Source organism: Xiphophorus hellerii, chromosome 5 (assembly GCF_003331165.1).
Source record: "Xiphophorus hellerii strain 12219 chromosome 5, Xiphophorus_hellerii-4.1, whole genome shotgun sequence".
Taxonomy (NCBI): Eukaryota; Metazoa; Chordata; class Actinopteri; order Cyprinodontiformes; family Poeciliidae; genus Xiphophorus; species Xiphophorus hellerii.
The window spans coordinates 8,230,952-8,251,066 of NC_045676.1; the positions used below are offsets into that span (position 1 = coordinate 8,230,952).

A 20,115-nucleotide genomic window follows, 5' to 3' on the forward strand; every position below is an offset into this window, starting at 1 on the left:
TAATGATCAACAGTCTTTATTTTTTTTGGACAGTACAAAAACAGTCAAGCGGGCAGAAGCACTGAATGAAACTAAAACAAAGCTAAGTGAAAATCTAAAATGAAACATCAACCGTCAGTAAAGTGGTTATAATATTATGTGTATTGACTTTAAATTAAATCTGAAAGATTTAATGATAATGTTTTCAAGCTTAGTTTCCCAAAAGACCATCAACCAACAAACATACAGAGACACAACTTAAAATATGTTAAAAAGTTTCCAAAGTGTTAAAAGTTAAAATATTGACTTAGAGTACAAGATGAGGATATTTTAAATAATCTCTTACATTCAAAAAAGCAGTAAATTCAGCCACTTGGTGGCACTGTAGAAAGATGTTACATATCCTCAACAATGGTTTGGTAAAAATTTTATTGCCCACATAACGGAAAATTGCTGGTTTACAGTGTCTGAGGTTTACAGTTCTTTGTTTAAAAAAATAGAAACATTACTACTTAAGACACAAGACAAGGGTTTCAAAAGCTTCCCACATCTACATCTGCAGATAAAATTACAGATTCTTTCTAATCATGAGATACCTAGGAAGGGAGTGACTTGATTTTAAAAGAGAAGATGTAAAAATGTAATCCCACAGTTTGTTTCTTGTTTTTTAATCCAGTGTTTTTGTCAGAGCTACAGAGGGAGCCCAGCGTTACACTGGACCCAAAACAATGATCATCCCTTGGCGTTACTAGTATTTAGAGTGAAGGACATACTGGTATCCTGCTGCTGTTAATCTCTGCACTGCTTTAAAAACACAGTACTAAAAAGAGGTAAAAGAATAAATAGAAAAATAAGGCAAATTAAAAATTATTACCACTTTCCCAGAGTTTTTCTGAAGGTGCCCCTTGAGAGGAAATCCTCCTCTAAAAGAGAACTCAGCCAGAGACACATTAGATATTCAAAAAAAGTGACAGGAATCCATAGATGCACTTTGTGTTTAACGAATTTAATTTCAGTTTTTAGAAACCTCACACTTCCAGGTGTTTTGTTCCTCTTCCATCAGAAGTCATTTCTAGTCCAGAGGACTTTGGAATATGAGTCTGACAAAACCAGTGTCTCCCCTGAGAGGATGGATGCAGAACGGGCAGGCGGCGTGGAACGCGTGGGTGCCGTGCGGCAGCGAGATCTGACTCCAGTACGCTGTCGTCTTCTCTGAACAGACGTGGCCGCAGGGGACGAAGGCGTGAGTGGGGCCCTCGGCGTCTACGTAGAAGGCCGGTTCGCAGCCCAGCCACAGCGGCACGTAGGGCCCCTGCGCTCGGCACATGGGACACTCCCTCTCCTGGCACTCCGCCTCCACCTCGGGCGCCCGCCGGCCTCCCCAGCAGTGGTAGCCGTGGACATGTCCGCAGCGCAAGTACGCCCACGGCTGCTTCTCATCCAACACGTCCTTGCGTCGCATGCTGGGGAAGGCCAGGGTGTTGAAGCCGACGGGGCACTGGGGCCGGCCGGCGTTGAACTCCTGCCGCAGCGCCTCCAGGTGTTTGACCGTGGGAGTGCGAGCGAGGCCCTCTGCTGTACGCCACAGGAGGGTGGCGCCGCAGAGGTCAATCAGAGAGCCATCGACAAGCTGGTTGCACTCAGAATCCACCTGCAAAACGCCAAGATGTAGACGTTCTTTATTGTTACACTGGAAGTCTGATAAATGTCCCTCAACCTTCCTGAAAGATAGTTTTTTTTAAAGCTTGAGAAAATTAAATACACTTCACCAGGATCGACACAAAGGTTTTACAAAAAATGGGAATGTTTTCTGTCCTGTTTCTCAAACTCCCTTCATGAAAAGAGTTACTGAAACAAACAAATATTCCAATAATATTGTAATAATATGGGTCTGTATGTTGAGAAATAAACCAGATTAATGTATGTTTAACGAAGCATTACCCACCATCTTGCCTCTCTGCTGAGCAGATCTGGTCTCTCGCAGTGTGAAGACGTTTCCGCAAACAGAGATTTCCCTCCACACACCCGGTCTGGAGTCCTGGGCGAAACCCTGCCGGGGATGCATGACCAGAACTCCGTTTGTGGTCAGCCCGTCCATATGACCGTCATGCATTCTCCACTTGGCTGCCTTCTCCTGTGACAAGAGCATTACGCAAGTCTTAGAAAATAAACAGTGAAGAATCGCAGCGCTAAAATAGACGTAGCTTTCGAGGTTCTTGAATCGTACCCCGAGGAAGATGTTTTTGGAGGAGTCGAACCCTGCAGCGTAGATCCGAGCAGAGAAAGGCGGGTTCCTCTGGCAGATGATGCGGCAGGCGAAGCGGGAGATTGTGCTCTGAATTGTCGGAGCGTCAGTGAGGCTCTGCCCGCCCGGTACAGTGTCTGTGACCACGAAGTCGATGGGATTCTCTGTGGAACGGCCGATCTGTAACCAAATGTACATTTACAGAGCAAAGAATTAGTAAGAATCTGAGATTAATCCTGTCCCATTTCGTTTTATTGTTAGGTCTGTCACAGTGATGTTTCGTTGGACGGTAAATCCAGTAATAGTGCAAATAAACATTCCAAAACATTAATAAACTTTAAATTCTAATGAACATTCAATACTGGAACTGGAAGATACTTTAAATATCCAAAATAAACAAACAGAACATAATAACTCAAATGAATTATGAAGAATCTAAACTAGAATGTTCTTCAAAATAAGAAGGTTTAGTTGAGACAAATGGACCAGAATGAAGACTTTTATCATCCGATTTTTGGTAGAAAGAGGAAAAACAAAAATGATAAATCATGCAAATCATGGGAATTGAGCTCATTTTAAATTGTCATGCGATTAAATGGTTTCTTGCTTATTGCGACAGGCCAATTAATTATTGATAAGTGGGTTGTTGAAATTCAAACCATTTTAAGTGCTTCTCATTTTGTAATGTTACAAGCTGTAGTCCATGATTATAAATTGGAAGGAAAATAATACATGATTTTAAACAGCTTAGAAGTGTGTTTGTGCATTTATATTTAGTTCAACAATTTGTAGAAACACCTGCTGCTGCCAAATCAATTGCTACTCTTTTGTGGTATGATATTACCAGCTTTGTATGGGGGAACTTTACTGCCATAAGTCAAGAGCACACATAGGTAGATATTTACCTACCTAGACAGATATGAAGTCATTCAAGCCTAAAGTAGCATTTCAATGCAAAACATGTTGCAGCAGCACAGACGTCCCCAACGCTAATTTCGGCGTCTACAGCCCACATTTCTACCAATTTATTATTTAAAATAAATTACATGGATGATCAGGGAAACATTTGAGATAAGTAGGTATAATAGAACTTTGCACCAATCAGATGATTGAATAACATAAATAGCAGATTAAAAACCAAAAAAGATTTTGTTGTTGAACAAATAACTTGACATCAAATCTTTACAGACTCTACAATTAACTCAATGATAACTTTTAATGGAGTTCCACTACTAGTTGTAATGTGACATACAGTTAAAAAGTTTAAAGTATGAATATTTTTCATCTTTCCATTGATGTCTGAAACATGCTGCAAATAAAAACAAATAAAACGTAGAAAATGTCCTGCGATTATAAGATTATACCCAACAATCATGGACATCTAACTTTGACAATCATTAATTGATGCACAATTTAATAACACTATTTTACATCCAAGATAAAAGCTAAAATAGCAAGCTATAAAAATAAAGTAAAACTTTAATCTTGATGTGCTGTGAAGGTGAAAATGGAGGCTACACACCTGAAACATGTCTGTGTTGCTGTCATGCGTGTACTCCACCACTACAGTATGCGCCCGAGACAGTGTGTATGATATACTGTGCTGCTCCTTGTTGCTGATAGCCTTTAAAAACACACAAAGGGTTACAAAATATTTAAAACATAAATAATTGAACATGTATAAAGCTTTCCTTGAGACTTAGAGACAGATGAGAAAATGTAGCAATAAGGATCTTCCAGCTGCCTTTTATTTCCATAGTCACAGTAGTAAAGGTTGTATCAGAGGCTCTAATCAGTGTGATGCAAATGGACTCGTGTGTTTGAGTTCTCACCTTGGCAGCCTGAGGAGTGCAGGATGTGTGCACGGTGCTGGGTTTCACGCCATTCGACTTGTTTCTGCGACACAGAGCAAAGCGGCTTTTCCTCCTCCCTCTTTCACCAGATGGCAGAGAGCCATTACACCTGAACACAGACAATAACAGCAGCTTATCTTATAACTCACTATGCCAGCAAATGTTTCCGGATGACATAATCAGACAAGAGGACTGGAAGATAAACCAATTTAATCAAATCTTTGGTTTTTGATTATTTAATTTCTGGAAAATGTGTTTGTTTTTGTTTTAGATACGTTCACCTCAGGTTTCCATAGATCAGAATAATGTTAGAACGCCCACGGCGGTGGCCATCTTGTTTGATAAGAGTGTTTTACAGCTTCTATTTATTTAAACTTTGAATCCAGGTAAATTAAGGTAAATATTCCACCAGACAATGGAATATCATTAAGTTGTAATAACACAAGATAAACATCGTTCAACAATAACTTCAAAATAATAACAAAAAGCATATTATTACAAGAATAAAGGCAATAATACGAGAATAAAGTTGAAATCATACAAGATCAGTTGTACAATAATAAAGTCATAATAATATGAGATCAAAGTCTTACAACAGGTTTAAATAATGAGGATAAAGTTGTAATATTACAAGAATACAGGCAATAAAGAATAAAGTTGTAATAAGATCAAAGTCGTACAACAATAAAGTTAAAATAATATCAGAATAAAGTCAATTTCATAAAATGTGAGAGTAAAGTCGTAATAATATGAAATCAAAGTCTTACAGAGTCGGAATAATATCAGAATAAAGTCATATTATACAAGAATAAAATCGTAATGATACTTAATTAAAGTTGTATAACAATAAAGCCAAATAATACGCGAAAAATTCACAAAACTGGGCGTGCCGTGGTGGCGTAGGGCATAGCGCGACCCATATTTGGAGGCCTTGAGTTCTCGACGCGGCCGTCGCGGGTTCGACTCCCGGACCCGACGACATTTGCCGCATGTCTTCCCCCCTCTCCTTCCCTGTTTCCTGTCAGCCCACTATCACATAAGGGACACTAGAGCCCACAAAAAAGACCCCCTGGAGGGGTAAAAAAATATATATACATAAAACAAAAAAAATTCACAAAACTGTCAGAATAGTCGTAACACTAGGAGTATAAAGTCGTAATTTTATCAACACTCATAAAACGTTACATTTAATTTTTTAAGGAAAAAATTAAAAGTGAAGTTAAACTTTGGTATCCGTTTTATAAATAGGGAAATACTTCCCCTTTAAACACATCAACATCAAATAAACTGCCTATTTGGAAGAAAAACCACACAGACTGAGCTGATTACATCAGATCTTGATAAATGTGATAAAAGCCACTTTTTGAAAACATTTTCTGTCATTTGTGATTTTGTTTTTAGAAAAACCGAGGGGAAAAAAAAGAGATTAATATCGGAAATTTATCTTGGCATGAAAAGATAAAATTAAATTCTTGACTGCAAGAATTTTATTTTATCGACTGCTTGTAGATATGCAGTCACATCTACAAGCTCTTTAAGATATGTTGAACTATTAGTGTTTCAGGGTTTTTATGTCTATATTTGTGGAAATCCCAAGGAAACTAATCTTCATGTACGGATTTAAAGATTTCCATAGCAACCATCCAATCATAAGGCATAAATAAAACTCTATCCTCTTTACAGTGTAAACACAACACAGGACTAAAGTTACAAAGTTGGGCTCTATAATGCTGCATAGAAGCGTTTCAACAAGTCTGGGCCTCTACTATACAGCAGAGGCCAAGGAGTGACATAAGGGCAGAAGATGGATTAGCCAACAGCGCATGGTGTCAGGACATGTTACTGTGGATATAGAGCAGATATCTAACATACAGATAAAGGTGTTAGTTCTGTGTCTGTCATACAGCGACAGTCTTCAGTCAGAGGCTTCTTCAGATTTGTTGCAGGACTGACTGCTTCCTTGAGCCATCCTGATCTCAGCATCAACATCCACAACCACTCTCTGAAGAGACTTGGACGGTAGAAGTTATGACAACATTTAATTTCCCTTTGAGATAAATATTTTTGAATCACATTTAGAGACATGCAGCACAACTAATACCAACACTCAAGTGGTGCAACAAAGCTGGCTCTGAATCCAGTAAGTCAACCCTACAGGATTACGGACTGAATATGTGCACACTGGTGAAGAGGGTGGAGTTGAAAATGGAAGAACAATCATAATGAAGGGGCAACCAAAACACCTGAACACTTTAGAGTAGGAATTAAATTCTTAAAGCATGCATTTCTGAGGGTGCATTCACACGGCCCTGTTTAGTCCGCTTCAAATCAAACTCTAGTTCATTTGTCTAGAAAGCCCGGTTCATTTGGGGAGGAGCAAATGCACAAACTCTGATGCGGACCAAACAAGTGAACTCTGGTCCACCTAAAAACTTAGGTCTCGGTTTGGTTAAAGTGAACTCTGGCGCGTTTTGAATGCCAATGTGAACGCCAAGTGGACCAGAGACCACTCCAAAAGCAGGAAGTGGACTATAGTGTAAAAGCATTCTGGGTAAATACAAACAAAACAATCGCACGGACGTGGTCTTTTACCAAAGGCAAAAGAGAAATCCTACAACCGCCAAAGTCTGCCGCCATTCTGTTTTTGTTTACATTTCATCATTTTCGTGTTTTGATTGTTGATTCTATGTTGCTTTGTGTTTCTGTGTTTGATATGACGTAAAGCACTTTGAAATGCCTTGCTGCTGAAATGTGCTATACAATAAAATTTGACTGATTGATTGATGAAGAAGGAAGTTGCACTCAGTGTCTTCTTCAGATGTTTTTGTGTTTTTCCTCCAGTGGTTCTTGGTGCAGCGCCACCACAGGTGAGGAGGTGAGCAGGTTTTTCAAAGGGTTTGGTTCATTTGACACGGTGTAGACACCGTCACCTGTAGCTGACGGTGCAGGTCAGCTACACCTGTAGCTGACCTGCACCAGCTGAAAATGTAGCAAATGTTGCTACACCGGTTGTGTTGGCATATCTCCCAGCACAACCAGTTGGTCTCTAGATGGCATCTAATAGTTGCTATGGAAACGATGAACCCAAGATGCCTCAGTTTGGACATTTTTCTTCCCTTTCCATCCTGTTCATTGTGTGTGGTGATAAGATGAACATGGCTGGCTCCTTGCCCAGTCTGGTGACCAGTAGGCAAAAGAGAGGGCCACATTTTCACGTCATATTTATTCCCCAAGAAAATAAAGTTATGGATTACTAATTAAAGGTTCCTAGAAACTCAGATGAGCTGAAAGTAAAATAAATTGAATAATTCAGTTCTATTCATTCGTCAATAGGTAACTTAAATCACGAGGTTTAGGATTATTACATAAATTAGCTAATCTTGAACAGAAAATGATCTCCAACAACTAGCAAATTATAGCTAAAACTATAACATATTTCATGCATTTGCAAAGCATCTTGGACATGCAGTTAATTTAACATGTTGTCTCTTTATAGGGTTTGGATCTGTTGGAGGAAATATCACATTCTTAAATGGATTTTACTCAGTAATCCTTCTCCTAATGTCAGTTGGTGCAAATTTTAACAAAGGTTTTCTCTTCTTTGTAGAAGAAGAACGAACACTTTCTATCCAGATTCAAGATGAGGCTGCAGAGATTTGCAGATTCATAATCGGTCCACTGAAACAACAAGGACAGCAAACAAATCTAACTTTAATTAGTTTGCTAAACACCACAAAGAAGATTATCAACTTATGAACTCTATGACATTTAAGATGACAGAAGCTTTAATTCAAAAGTCAGTTTAGTTGGAGGTTATCTTCAGAGCCAGACTTTAAGCCGCAGGTCAAGTAAACAGGAGCTCAGTTAAAAGCCAAGCTATTCTCTTAATGGATAATGCTCACTTCCTGCAATTCAGACCCAGAAACACCCCCTTCTTTTATAGACAAGGTCAGACCACCCCCACTTCCAATGTGGCTCCACTGAATCACACCAAACTCAGCTTCTGTTTGTATAAACTATATGGCTCTTTAAAATGAAGCCTTATGAGCAGAATAATTGCTGGGTTGCAAAGCCTCCCAGACTGTTTAATTTCATATGGGGACAGTACAATGCAAAAGCAAACAAAAAGTCTCACACCACAGTAGCCACAACTTTCCTGACGTCCTTTGACTTCCCTGAACCGCAGTGAATGGCTCCGAGTCAGGAAGTCAGCTGAATTCTTTGCTGTGGTCGGGTTTCTCAACACTTGACTGGCTTTAAGCTGAGTTACGCAGCAGCCAAACAATAAACCGATAGATTGAGCCAAGACCCAGCGTTATGATTACACGAGTGCTCGTTTTCATAAATACGAGTGTAACCAAAGCTTTTTTGGTCTGTGTGATGCTAGAAAAATAAGAGCGTTTCCATTAAACTTGTAATGAAAACACATTGCAAGCTTGATTGCTTGTGACAATCAAGCGGTTTTTCAGATGGGAAGATGCTCTTTATGCAACAGTACAAACTGTAAATTGTTTCTAATAAATTACTGGTTTCCAGTTCTCATCCAGATGTAGTATTTTGTAATAGTGCACCAATTTATCGGTGTCAATTTTCTTAATTCTGGGGGATCAGAGATCGGCCAATTTTTACATGTGAAGCCGATCTTATCCACCGATGCCGTCAACCTCGGCACAGGTCTAAAAATCAACCACTGTGCTTTTCTTTTCTCCCATGAGAGAGGTTTGACTGACAAACCGCCCGACCAGGTCATAACTGCGCATTTACAGTTAACAATAGTCACCCCATTGTTGCCAATTCAGCAACTTTCTTGATATAATGAGCAACACTTCAGACAAAAAAATGGTATCGGCCAAAATTGGAATCGGTAAGTTAGGTTTTTTAAAAGATGGGTAATTGGCGATCGGCCAGAAAACTGCAATCGGTGCACCCTAGTATTTTTCATAGTTTCTGTGTTTTCATTACATTGCAAAAATACAAAATCTCACCAAGTATTTTTGTCTAATGTCTAGTGCAAATATCTTGGACCATTTGAAGATAAAACTACTTTAGAAGTAACTTTTTAAAGCAAAATATTAGCTTATTTTAAGTAAGTAATCCTTTAGTATTGATTTTAAAAAGTACTAGTTCCACAAGCAAATTATTTCACTTGTAACAAGAAATACAAGTGAAACTAGAACTTTTTTATATTAAGGAATTATTGGTCTGAAACAAGCTCCTATATCTTGCTAAAAAGTTACTTGTAGGTTTGTTTAGTTTTATTTCAAGTGAACTAAGATATTGGCAGTAAAAACCAGACCAAAAATACAAGATAACATTTTTAGTTTTTGCATTGTAAAACCTGGAATTTCAATGAGTCCAAACAACAATCTAGTGCTGTCTCTTAAATTTATCCATGAATTTCTTAAGAGAGGAAACAATCTTTAACAGCCTATTTTTTTAACTCATAGCACCTGATGAGATCCATAGATGTTACTTTTTTTACACCATAACTCATCAGAACTCAGTTGCGAGTTTTAGCAGTGAGAAAAATGCTGATATTCTTGCAATGCGTCAAGTACGACAAAAGGGATGTTACGTTTTCTGTTGGCAGTACAAATACACATTTTTCTAATATGGGAACTAAACTGGAAACAGACTGAAAAAACCCCACATCATTCTTTTCTTGGGATTATGGCACATTTACCAATCTTTAAAAAAAAAGCTCATGTTTGATATCTTTTTATATTTAGTAAAGTTGTGACATCTGTTTTTCCCCTAACCAAGACTGAGACTTCTAGTGAAACAAAAAACCATATCTCAAAAAAGTTTACGTTTTTATCTCTGCTTGCTTGGACAACTTTTAATTCCTTGTATGCAAGTTTAAATTGAGTTTTTAATTGTTTCAACCATTTGTCTGCCAATTTATTTTTTTTATTTTTTTTAAACTGCTAAGTACTGTAAATTAAAATACTGTAGTTTTTCAAAAATCTAGAAAATGTATTAATTTACTGCAAATGAACATCCAACCTGGGAAAAAAAGATATGTGGCATAGTAACTTTCAAAAATGCAATGAAAGCAGGTTTTTGTTTGAGCATTTCAAGTCAACTTTAAGGTTTCTGTCCCACTTATTTTATTTTGTTCCACTTTAAAATACTTGCTTATATCTAAAACACAGTTATATTCAAAGTAAGCCTTACATACCTGGCGTATGCTGGCATAATGCAACACAAAAACTAAGCACATTTTTCTCGATTAAATCAGTTAATTTGTTAATTTTGAGAATGCTCGCTACAGCTTCAGTTTTCCTTTTCTTGCGGTGTCAAGTTTATTGAATTTTAAAAAAAAAATGTACTTCTTGTTTCCATTACTTTGTTAGTTTCACTCATAATAACAGCCTTGGTTCAGATCAGTCATCTCTTTGTTGTTTGTACCGAATGTTGCGTTCTGAATTGACCTTAGTGACAAAGTACTGAAGTTCTGGCCTTCCTCCACTTGGCATCCTGTTTGTTACAGGACAGATTTTAAGATTGTTTTAGTCATATATGGTTTGACTCCTGTTTACTTAAAGGAACTTTTACACCACTATAGTCCAGCCAAAGTACTTAGTGCCATTGCCCAGATGATCCTGGACGTCCTGCAAACCAAACATGAAACCTGGCTTTCTTTCATAGTGAAGTTTGACACCTTGATGTGTTTTATTCTGTATTTTAACCTAGACTTTACATTAGAACATTTGGATATTTTTCTTCCCATTTTAGCAATGCATGTTTCATTGTTTGTGCCATTTTAATTGACGTTTCTAAAACCCAAAACAGTCAGCATCTTACCCCAGGACGATGAGCTCTCCATATCTGACTGGTCCTTTGGTGGAAGCTGGGGAGGGCGAGATGTTTTCCTGACCCAGTGAAAACATCTGTGCAGCCTTTTGAGTGATCATGTGTGAGGACTTTCCCACTTTGAGTTATCCCTTCGAGGAATGTCAGAGCACCTCCATCTGATGATGAAAATCAATCATCAAGTTTATGAAAGACAATAATAATCAAGCAAGTTTCCCCAACCAACCATCATTCTACATTTTTCATTTAAAATTCAAAAAATCTTTTTACATATTTATGCAAAACACACAAAAAGAAAGGCTTCAACATGGCCCCACTCACAGCTTCAATACTCCTCGATACACCCACACTGTCTTTGTACTCGGGGCAACACTGGTAAACAATGTATGCATTCACCCCAGCACACTGAGTGGGGTTGTGAGGTGTAAAATGGAGGCGATTTACGTCTGCAGCAGGGTGACTCACTAAGCAGCACGCTGGTATTGATGTAAAAATGCTTTGTACCGAGAAAAAGAAAGAAACAAGCTCAGCATTCATGCAAAAGCTTATTTATGATGTCATGACCCGCAGAGGGTAGAAACGCAAGTTATGCTGCTGGCTTATATGACAAATTCTGCAGTAAATCTGTAACTCCGGTTCGTTCTCAACAGATGTCTATCATCTATTAACATCGTTATCTTCCCATTTTTGGACATGGAGACTGTTAGCAGGGAGAGATGCTTGGATTTTCAAGATATACTGTGAAAAATATTCCCAAGTCAGGTTCCCTTGGTCTGGAGCCCACTATGGAAGAACCACTGCGGTGTGTGAAAATGTTTTGTTTTTTAATATTATACAAAGTTTTTTATTCCATCCATTCATTCATTTTCTTACACCCTTATCCCTAGTGGAGTCGGGAGGTGCTGGTGCCTATCTCCACCAGCTTTCGTTCCGGGCGAGAGGCGGGGTTCACCCTGGACAGGTCGCCAGTCTGTCGTAGGCAAAGTTTTTTTTTGATAACTGCAATTATCAAAAGGTTAAAAAAAAAACACACAAAAAAATATCCAAACCAATTGACTATAAGGCCAGTTGTGACGGTTGCCAATTATCATAAGCAGCCCGAAAATTGGCAATATACAATGTTTAATTATGTTTGATATATTGATATTCATTTTATAGCTTTATTCTTTGAAAGGCACCTTCAAATAAAATTGTTATCAATATGTATTTTACTTTTCTGTGGAGGAATTCTGACCCTCTCTTAGCATGATTTTTTTAAATTTCATTTTATTTAACCAGGTAAGTTGATTAATATCAAATTATCATTTTCTACAGCAAGCTTTTCAAAAAACATTTTTAAAAAATAATACAACATATCATACACCAGAAAACAAAAAAATAACAGAAAAATAAAAATGCAACCGTTAATTCAGATTTATTGAAGTCTTCCAGCCTGAACAGCCCGTTTTTTGTCCCTCATTGACATTTCAGGCATATCGTATGGTTGCCTTCATGTGCCAGGGTAGTTCTGATCTATATGATATCCTGATTGTGTGACTTTATTAAATAAAGACATCCAGCATCAAAGTTCGCAGGTCGCATTGATGTAAAGGGCTACATTCACACAGCAGGCAAATACGACCAAAATCCTATTTTATTTCACCCAAAAATAAAAAAAACAAAAACAAATCTGATTTTTGCCACTTCCCTAAAAGGTATCCAATAGTTTTCAAAGAACCTGAACAGCCATGTGGCATTTTATCCATCTTTTACATTGTCGATGTGAGACAAGCGTCATAATTCTGCTTCAGAAGAAGCCAGGCACAGTAAATCTACACATAAAACAATGGCGGAAAAATTAACGTTTCATTACAATCCCACCACTTACGGTTCTGTCTATGCATCCAAACAGATTTATCTACTGCAGTCAATGCTCCACAAAAGACCATCGCTATTCTTTTTTTAGCATCTTTTATCTTGTTATCTAGTGACGATCCTGTCAACTTTAAAAATCAATCCATCAATTGCTACATCTATTATTACTTACACGGGCGTGAAATTGATCACTGTCCTGCTGAATAACTCAAATGTTGGTCAGTCAGTCATTCTTCTAGAGTTCCTGGATCCATTATTACGGCAACAAGTCATCCAAGTCTGAAGGAAGCAAACTATCAAACATTAAACATGGAGATGGCAGAGTGGATTAGAGCGATTGTGGCTAAAAATGTTTTTTTTTTCTGTAGGATTCTCTTTAATGAAAATGTATATGTTGAGCGACTGTACCCTTGGGTAATTGTTTTAAAATCAGAATGTTGTAGATTATATTCCAGCTTTCTTGCCGTCACATGTCGATGTGCAAGGCCAGGCACTTATCCAAGTTGAAATCTGTGAATTAGTGCATAAATGTGTGTGTGTAAATGTGGCTCCTGTGTAAAGTGAATTGAGTGGTCATTATGTCTGGAAAAGCCCCATCTAACCTTTCGCATTTAGTGAAAAGCTGCTAAAGATCAGAGAGTAGAAAACTGGTAATTTTATCCAAAAACCACAGCAAAGACTCTGAAGACATTTTTGCTGCAAATTATCTCAGAATACAGAGATGAAAAAATAAATAAAAAAACTTTGCTTTCACTAGAGCAAAGTGACAGGAAACACAAGATTACATCAGAAGATACTGAACGCAAAGCAAGTGAGAGAGAAAGATGATACGTGTGAAAAAGTAGCATGAGGGGGCTGAAAGATAAAAAAAAATCCTTTGAAGAAATCAGATGACTGTTTAAAAAAACACTACTACTATAAATACATTTTAAAAGAGCTTCCTGTCAATTCTTCCTTTTCAGAAAGTTATTTCACAATGTCAAGCAAGTAACTGAAACCTATTTAATTCAAATCAAAAAGTAAAAATTTGTGTATACATTCATTTAATCATTGACTGGAGCTTAAAATAAATTAATAATTTTGAAAAAACTTCTGTTTCTGACACATAACCAATAAAAAAAGGATTTTTAACAATAATTTGGGCCCTGGTAAAAACCATTGTTTGTGCAATAAATACAGTTAGTTGTGGCTCCTTTGCTATGAAATACAGAATCAATGCCTGTCCTGCAACGTATAGTAGGATGCAACTTGTATAAAAGTTTAGTTTTTTGCCCTCTTCATGATGCAATTTTACTGATCCGTTAAATGCAGGGGTGTACCAATTTATCAGAGCCAAATTTCTTAATTTTAGGAGATCGGTGATTGGCCAATAATTGCATTGGAAGCCGATTTATCGACCTCAGCAAAGGTCTAAAAATCAATGACTGTCCTCTTCTGTTCTCCCATGACAACGGTTTGACTGAGAGTTGTTTGCAGTTGATAGTCACACCAGTATTACCAACTCAGCAGCCTTACTACTACATTTAGCGACATTTCAGACAAATAAAATCGGTATCGGCCAAACTCGGAATCGGCAGGTCAGGCTTTGTAAAGATTGGTAGTCAGCAATTGGCCAGAAAACTGCAGTCGGTGCACCTCTAGATAAATGCAAATCGTGGGCTGAGAGCAAGATGACCATCTGGAGGAACGAGTCAAAAGATGGGCACATGAAGAATGCACAGTACAGTTACGCTTCTACACTACAGTTGAGGTCAAGCAGGTAATTAAAATAAAAAAGCAACCACTTCTTTATCACTCCGGATTTACACTGCATGCGTCTCTGCTCTGTTGTTTACTTTGCAAGAATTAAAAAAGAAAAGAAGAAAGACCAATGGAAACATGCAAAACATATTCACCAATTACATGGGTTTTATTGATGCAATGTTAGTACAGATCTTTTGGAAAGTTACAATACAACATGCCTGTTTTGTGTAAATAAAACATCTAAGAGTGACGTATTAGCATAAGCATGGCTTGTGATCATTTTTTAAGGTTTTTCTGAGGGAATTCTGCGTGAGTGTCGTCTGCTTTTGTGCAGAACTATTTAAACCAAAATGAGTTTCTTCCTTATAACAACACCTCTATCAGAGAAGATTTACTTACATTTCTGACTAAACAAAGTCAGAAATGGAATCAGGGAACAAGTGAGTTGTGCAGAAAAACACACTTAGTCACAGGCAGAATTGGCTCATCTAGTTTGCATTTACTGTTCTCTCTAAACCAACATGGGCAGGGAAAACTAGTTTACCAACGCAGCCTCAAAGTAAATCATACATCACACACGACAACACTAAACACAAAGTATGCAGGAACTGAACAGGCTGATGTCTACTAATTATCCTGCAAAGTACACTAAAAAGACAGAAATAAACACAGCAAAGGATACTGTTAAAGACTAAATTATAAAGTATTTAGTTTGTATAAAGTCAATCTGTACTGAAACGTAAAGCGAGTTTTAACCTATAAAGTTAAAAACACACAAAAACTCAATGCAATAAACATACTATTTACTTAAATGGTCAATTTTAAAGCAAAACTGTATTTGCAACAAGGAACTAAATAAAGAAAACTGCATCCATCTGTAAATTACAATATGTACAGTACAATGTGCGTGACGTTAAAACCTGCACTTTTTATTTTGTTAAGCGTCAAGTTTCAACATCTGCAAAATAAAAATAAATAAAAAGCTTATTTTAGGACTCTGTAACAGCTAACTCGACAGTTGCAAAGCGGTGGAAGGTTTCATCCTCTAAATTATTTATCCACAGAGGCAACAAACGACTCAGCAGGACTGAGTTCAGCCACAGCGAGGCCGCCGGACGGCTTTAGGCGTCATTCAGACCTGGATCCTTTTTCTGCATGACTATGTTGCAAAAAAGCTGAGTCATCCAAAATCCTGACAATGGTGATGATAAAAGTCATCGTAAATAGCATTAAGTACAATATTTGTCTTTTTGAATAACTTCTTGCACTAAAAATAATTTTATGACCAAAAAAAAAATGTTCATCAGTTCGTCTGTACTTGTATGAAACACAATTTCAAAGCTGGAATAAAAAACATCACACAAAATACATTGTTATTTCCCCTTTCTGCTTGAAATATGTAAAACTTATGCCTCCTGATACTCATTTTCAGTAGGCAAATAAGCAAGAAATTTGTTTAAAGACCCCGTTACAACATGCATCGAATAGAGGCCAATCTAAAGTAAATCAAATTTTATGCATATTAGACCATTTTTACTGGGTTAATAATTTATTTTATTTTTTACACATGGATATATTTGTTTCTTTAAACGAAAACAACCAAATCTCTTCTGGTCAGATCACAATATAACTCAGAAGCAGGAGGGATAGAGATGTTTTTAATAAGACAACCAAATCTTTGTAACATCCGTCTCAGGAGCCCAGATTGGCAAAACTATGTCTTCATAGTTTCATAGTGTTTTAAATTAGTTGTTTTTATTTGTGTAATAAATTACATTACTTGCATATAACCTTAAATGTTTCCTTGTTTTTAAATCTTAGCTGTTTATTGCAAATTTACTTAGCAGTCAACTTTACTTCTTCCAATGTGGGCTACAAAAATAAAAAATAACAATCATTCAATGTCATTCCTCAGTTGCAATCGTTCACACTGGACAGGTATTAGTGAAAATTTTAAAAAATTATTAAAATCAGCAAAGCAGCAGCTACAAAACCCAGAAAACACAGCGAGAACAGCTCCAATTCAACGCAGTTTCAAAACAACAGGATTTACCGTGACGACTATCTGTTGATGAAAGGCAGAGCAGGCGGACGTTGGTGCATGACTATGTGGGGACACAATCAGCCTCTCTTTTCATGAATTCTGCTATCAGAACAAGTTGTATGATCTGTTCTTCGGCTACAAAATGTTTTTGGGAATGGAAAAATAGAGCAATCCACAGGTCATTGCACACAAACACTTTCATATCAGCGCATTTATGAGCGTCATTAACCCGTTTCTGAGAGCCATTCTTCCCAGTATCACAAACAACATTATTATCAAGAGCAAAGGCTCTGAAAAAGCTCTGACTTCTTTATGAAGAAAGGTCGCTTCTGGCTGCTACACACACATTTCCGCTTTTCTGATATGCAGCCTCTAATCTTGAGTGTTATACGAGTCAAATTAAGCAGAGTTTCTGCACCCTGGTTCTGTTATTAGTTAGTGCGAGAGTACTGCAGGCAGGGAGAGAGTCCAGCTGTGGGTTTGTGGGTTCAGCAGCGACAGGCAGAAGAATGAAGCTGCAGCTGTCACGTCTAGACATTCTGTCCGACAACTGAAAAAGTAACAGCAACTCCACTCGATTCTTATTGACCGTCAACGCACCGTCTGGACTTTCTCCCGTTGACCTGGATTTCTCCGGTAGATTTTCTACTGGGCTAATCAGCGAACAGAAGAAAGAATTGTGAACAATGATATTGATTTTCCGAGTTGCTTTAGATTTGTAGTCTGGCTGTAGTTTTAGCAATGGCAGCGGAGGAAGTGAATACTTCCAATACTGAATTACGGCCATCTTGTTCGGCTTGGCACCTCTCTCTCTGTACTTGTTGGTCGTTTACGGCGCACACAGTTTCTGGTAAACTTCGTAGCATTGAACTGGCGAATTACACACATAATGGCCAAACGTTAGCGATTGGATAAAATATAAAACTTCAAGAGTGCAATTGTTTCTCAATAGCTGAGAGTCAAGATCCTCTGGACGAAGCGACGTGTAGTACAAGGAGATGATTACCGTCAGACTAGTGTTGATCCAGCCAACTTTAGCTTTAATTAGAATCTGGATTTTAGCATACAAATCTCATTTTTAATTCAGGCATTTATCTGTTGCAGTTTACAAGCGTAGTCTCAACCTAGCGTCCGACAAATAAAGCAGAAAGACATATAAATGAGAACAACATTATTGTGATCAAAATAAAGCTTGTATGAGCAAATAGAATAGAAATGAAAGTGCAAATGGCACATGACATAATGGTCTAAATATCCCTTACTTTGATTTACAAGAAGAACAATTACTGAGAGTATTTCTGAATTGAACTGAATTCAAAAGGAAAATATTTAGCTAGTAACTAAGCATTTGAAATATAAGGTTAGAGCCCCTGATTTATCTATTTTTTGTTAAAAAGGAGACTGATATGAATGTTAGAGGACGTGGTAGGCTGAACTGTGACCGTCACTTTTATTCCCCCTTAACTGAGCATCAATTCATGCTCACTAAGGTTAACCGTTGTTTAGGTTTCAGGTCAACCTTTGCCCGTGGAGAGGGGTCGACCCGTCCATGGGCTTTTGATGCGTTGGGGGGACAGTTGGAACAAAAAGGGCACAGACCCAAGTTTTAAATGGGGAACAAAAGCAGCGTCTGCCGGGACAGATGCAGTGGTAGTGGGATGGTGCATGCTAATCAGTATGTGGTGCTGAACAAAGAAAGGCCAGCTGGTCAGTTTGGATGTGACAGACCAGTGGTGTCAACTACAACAACTGAAGAGGAGACAAAAATAAAAAATATTAAGTTCAGGCATTGCCAGGGGCAACTTTCAAGGATCCGTTGAGAGTTTAAATTCAGTGCAACCTAAAGGAGTGTTTGCTGTACCCTGTAATTAAAGGATAGGACCAGCATTTCTAATTATTCACTGCTGTATAAATAAGCAGAACACAAAATTTTAAACTAAAAGTACAAGAAGAAGACGTGTAAGGTCTTTTAAAAACAAAGAGTAACTAAAGATTTATATTTGAAGATACGTCAACACAAAAATAAATAAACTATAAGTCAAGACAGGAGCAAACTTTTATCCCACAAGACTGGTTTTTAACGTTTAAGGACAAATGTTAGGACTAACAATGAGCCAACTATTAAAGCTAGGGGGAAAATACAGTAGTTTAACATTTACCATAACTACTACAAACTATTTTAAGTCGTTTGGTCGGTTTAGTCAAAAGTAACTCTTTGTTGTTAGCTTTTAATATGACTCGACGGCAACACTGAGGAAAACTAGGTGGTTAAAGGGAATGAGGAAAAGCTATATCATAAACAAACTCACCGAAGTTGCAGTCGTGTATTATCTCTCCCGGGCGGCTTTGTTCGGAAACTGAAATAGCTTGGGGTTTTATTTTCTAAAAAAAACAACAACGATGAGCTTAAATATATAAACGTTGCCCTTATTGCAATATCCGCTGGTAGTTTAATGAGTTTGTAATCTTCGGAGAACTCGGAGGAAAAGACAGAAACTTGCTTCGTCTGTAAACTGACGCTGGGCTCCGACGAAACAGCAGTCGTTATAAACGGTTCCCACATCCGGGAAGATTTCAAAATAAAACTAAACCGGAAGCTTGTATAGGGCCCTCAGCAGAATTTATTAACCACTGTTCAATTGATATCTCCTTTAATATTACTAAGTAACATTTATTTGAGTAAATTAATATGTATTAGTTTTATATTTTAAATGTAAAATACACTAATTTGTACATAACTTGATATTTTTGTCTTTTTAATGTTTTCAGTATCAAAGCAAATGAGACCATTTGTTAAAAAGGAGACTGATATGATTGTTAGAGGACGTGTTAGGCTGAACAGAGACCGTCACTTTTATTCCACCTTAACTGAGCATCAGTTCATGTTAACCGTTGTTTAGGTTTCAGGTCAACCTTTGTGGAGATGGGTCGACCCGTCCACGGGCTTTTGATGCTTGGGGGCGACAGTTGGAATTACTAAGTTAGTAAATCAGTAATTGATTAAATAGCCTTGTTGCAAAGTACGTCTTAAAACTTACTTGAGTAATTTTTTTGGAAAGCTACGTTTTACTTTTCCTTGAGTAAAAATATGTAGAAGTAGTGCTACTCTTACTTGAGCAAACTTTTTGCCTAACTTTGGTTCAACCGTGCGTATAAAACCAATTCAAAAATTGACAATCGACTTGGCCTGAATGTCTTTATTTTGGAGTAAAAATATATGAATCATCTTACCTAATACCTAGTTTAAGAATTTTTTAAGATTTTATTTAATTGCCATGGGAAGAACTTTCAGAATTTTTATTCACTTCAAGACTACTTTAGGCAATAGTTTAATTGCCATGAACTTTTTTCTCCTCAGACTATTTGTACATTTCACCAGGCCTTACAGAGAACTTGGAAGAAAAAGAACAATAATAACGATGAAAACACGCCTTGGGGCAACACACAGGTATTTAGAGCAGGACAAACCTGTACAGACTTCAGTCGTATGAGTCATAGTCTGTACTCCTGAGGAGGGTTCTGTTCTTCTACTGCATTTGTTGCCTAAATGTTCCTGACAGAAGTGGGTGGAGAAACCAAAA

General features: G+C 37.5%; 1 protein-coding gene across 3 annotated transcripts; it reads right to left on the reverse strand.

Annotated features, from left to right (window-relative positions):
* LOC116720414 (E3 ubiquitin-protein ligase pellino homolog 1-like) lies at positions 1 to 19,087 on the reverse strand. Of its 3 annotated transcripts, XM_032563668.1 has the most exons (8): positions 18,844 to 19,087; positions 12,920 to 13,026; positions 10,885 to 11,051; positions 4,057 to 4,186; positions 3,747 to 3,848; positions 2,207 to 2,404; positions 1,925 to 2,113; positions 1 to 1,630 (listed from the first exon to the last, which is right to left on the reverse strand). In XM_032563668.1, exons 3-8 carry the CDS (start codon positions 10,992 to 10,994, stop codon positions 1,052 to 1,054), a joined length of 1,308 nt encoding a protein of 435 aa, XP_032419559.1. In that variant the 5' UTR covers positions 10,995 to 11,051; positions 12,920 to 13,026; positions 18,844 to 19,087; the 3' UTR covers positions 1 to 1,051. The 3 variants fall into 3 exon arrangements, with proteins under 3 accessions (XP_032419559.1, XP_032419558.1, XP_032419560.1); XM_032563667.1 differs by lacking the exon at positions 12,920 to 13,026; XM_032563669.1 differs by lacking the exons at positions 12,920 to 13,026; positions 18,844 to 19,087 and adding an exon at positions 11,769 to 11,788.
* Positions 19,088 to 20,115: the final 1,028 nt, after the last annotated feature.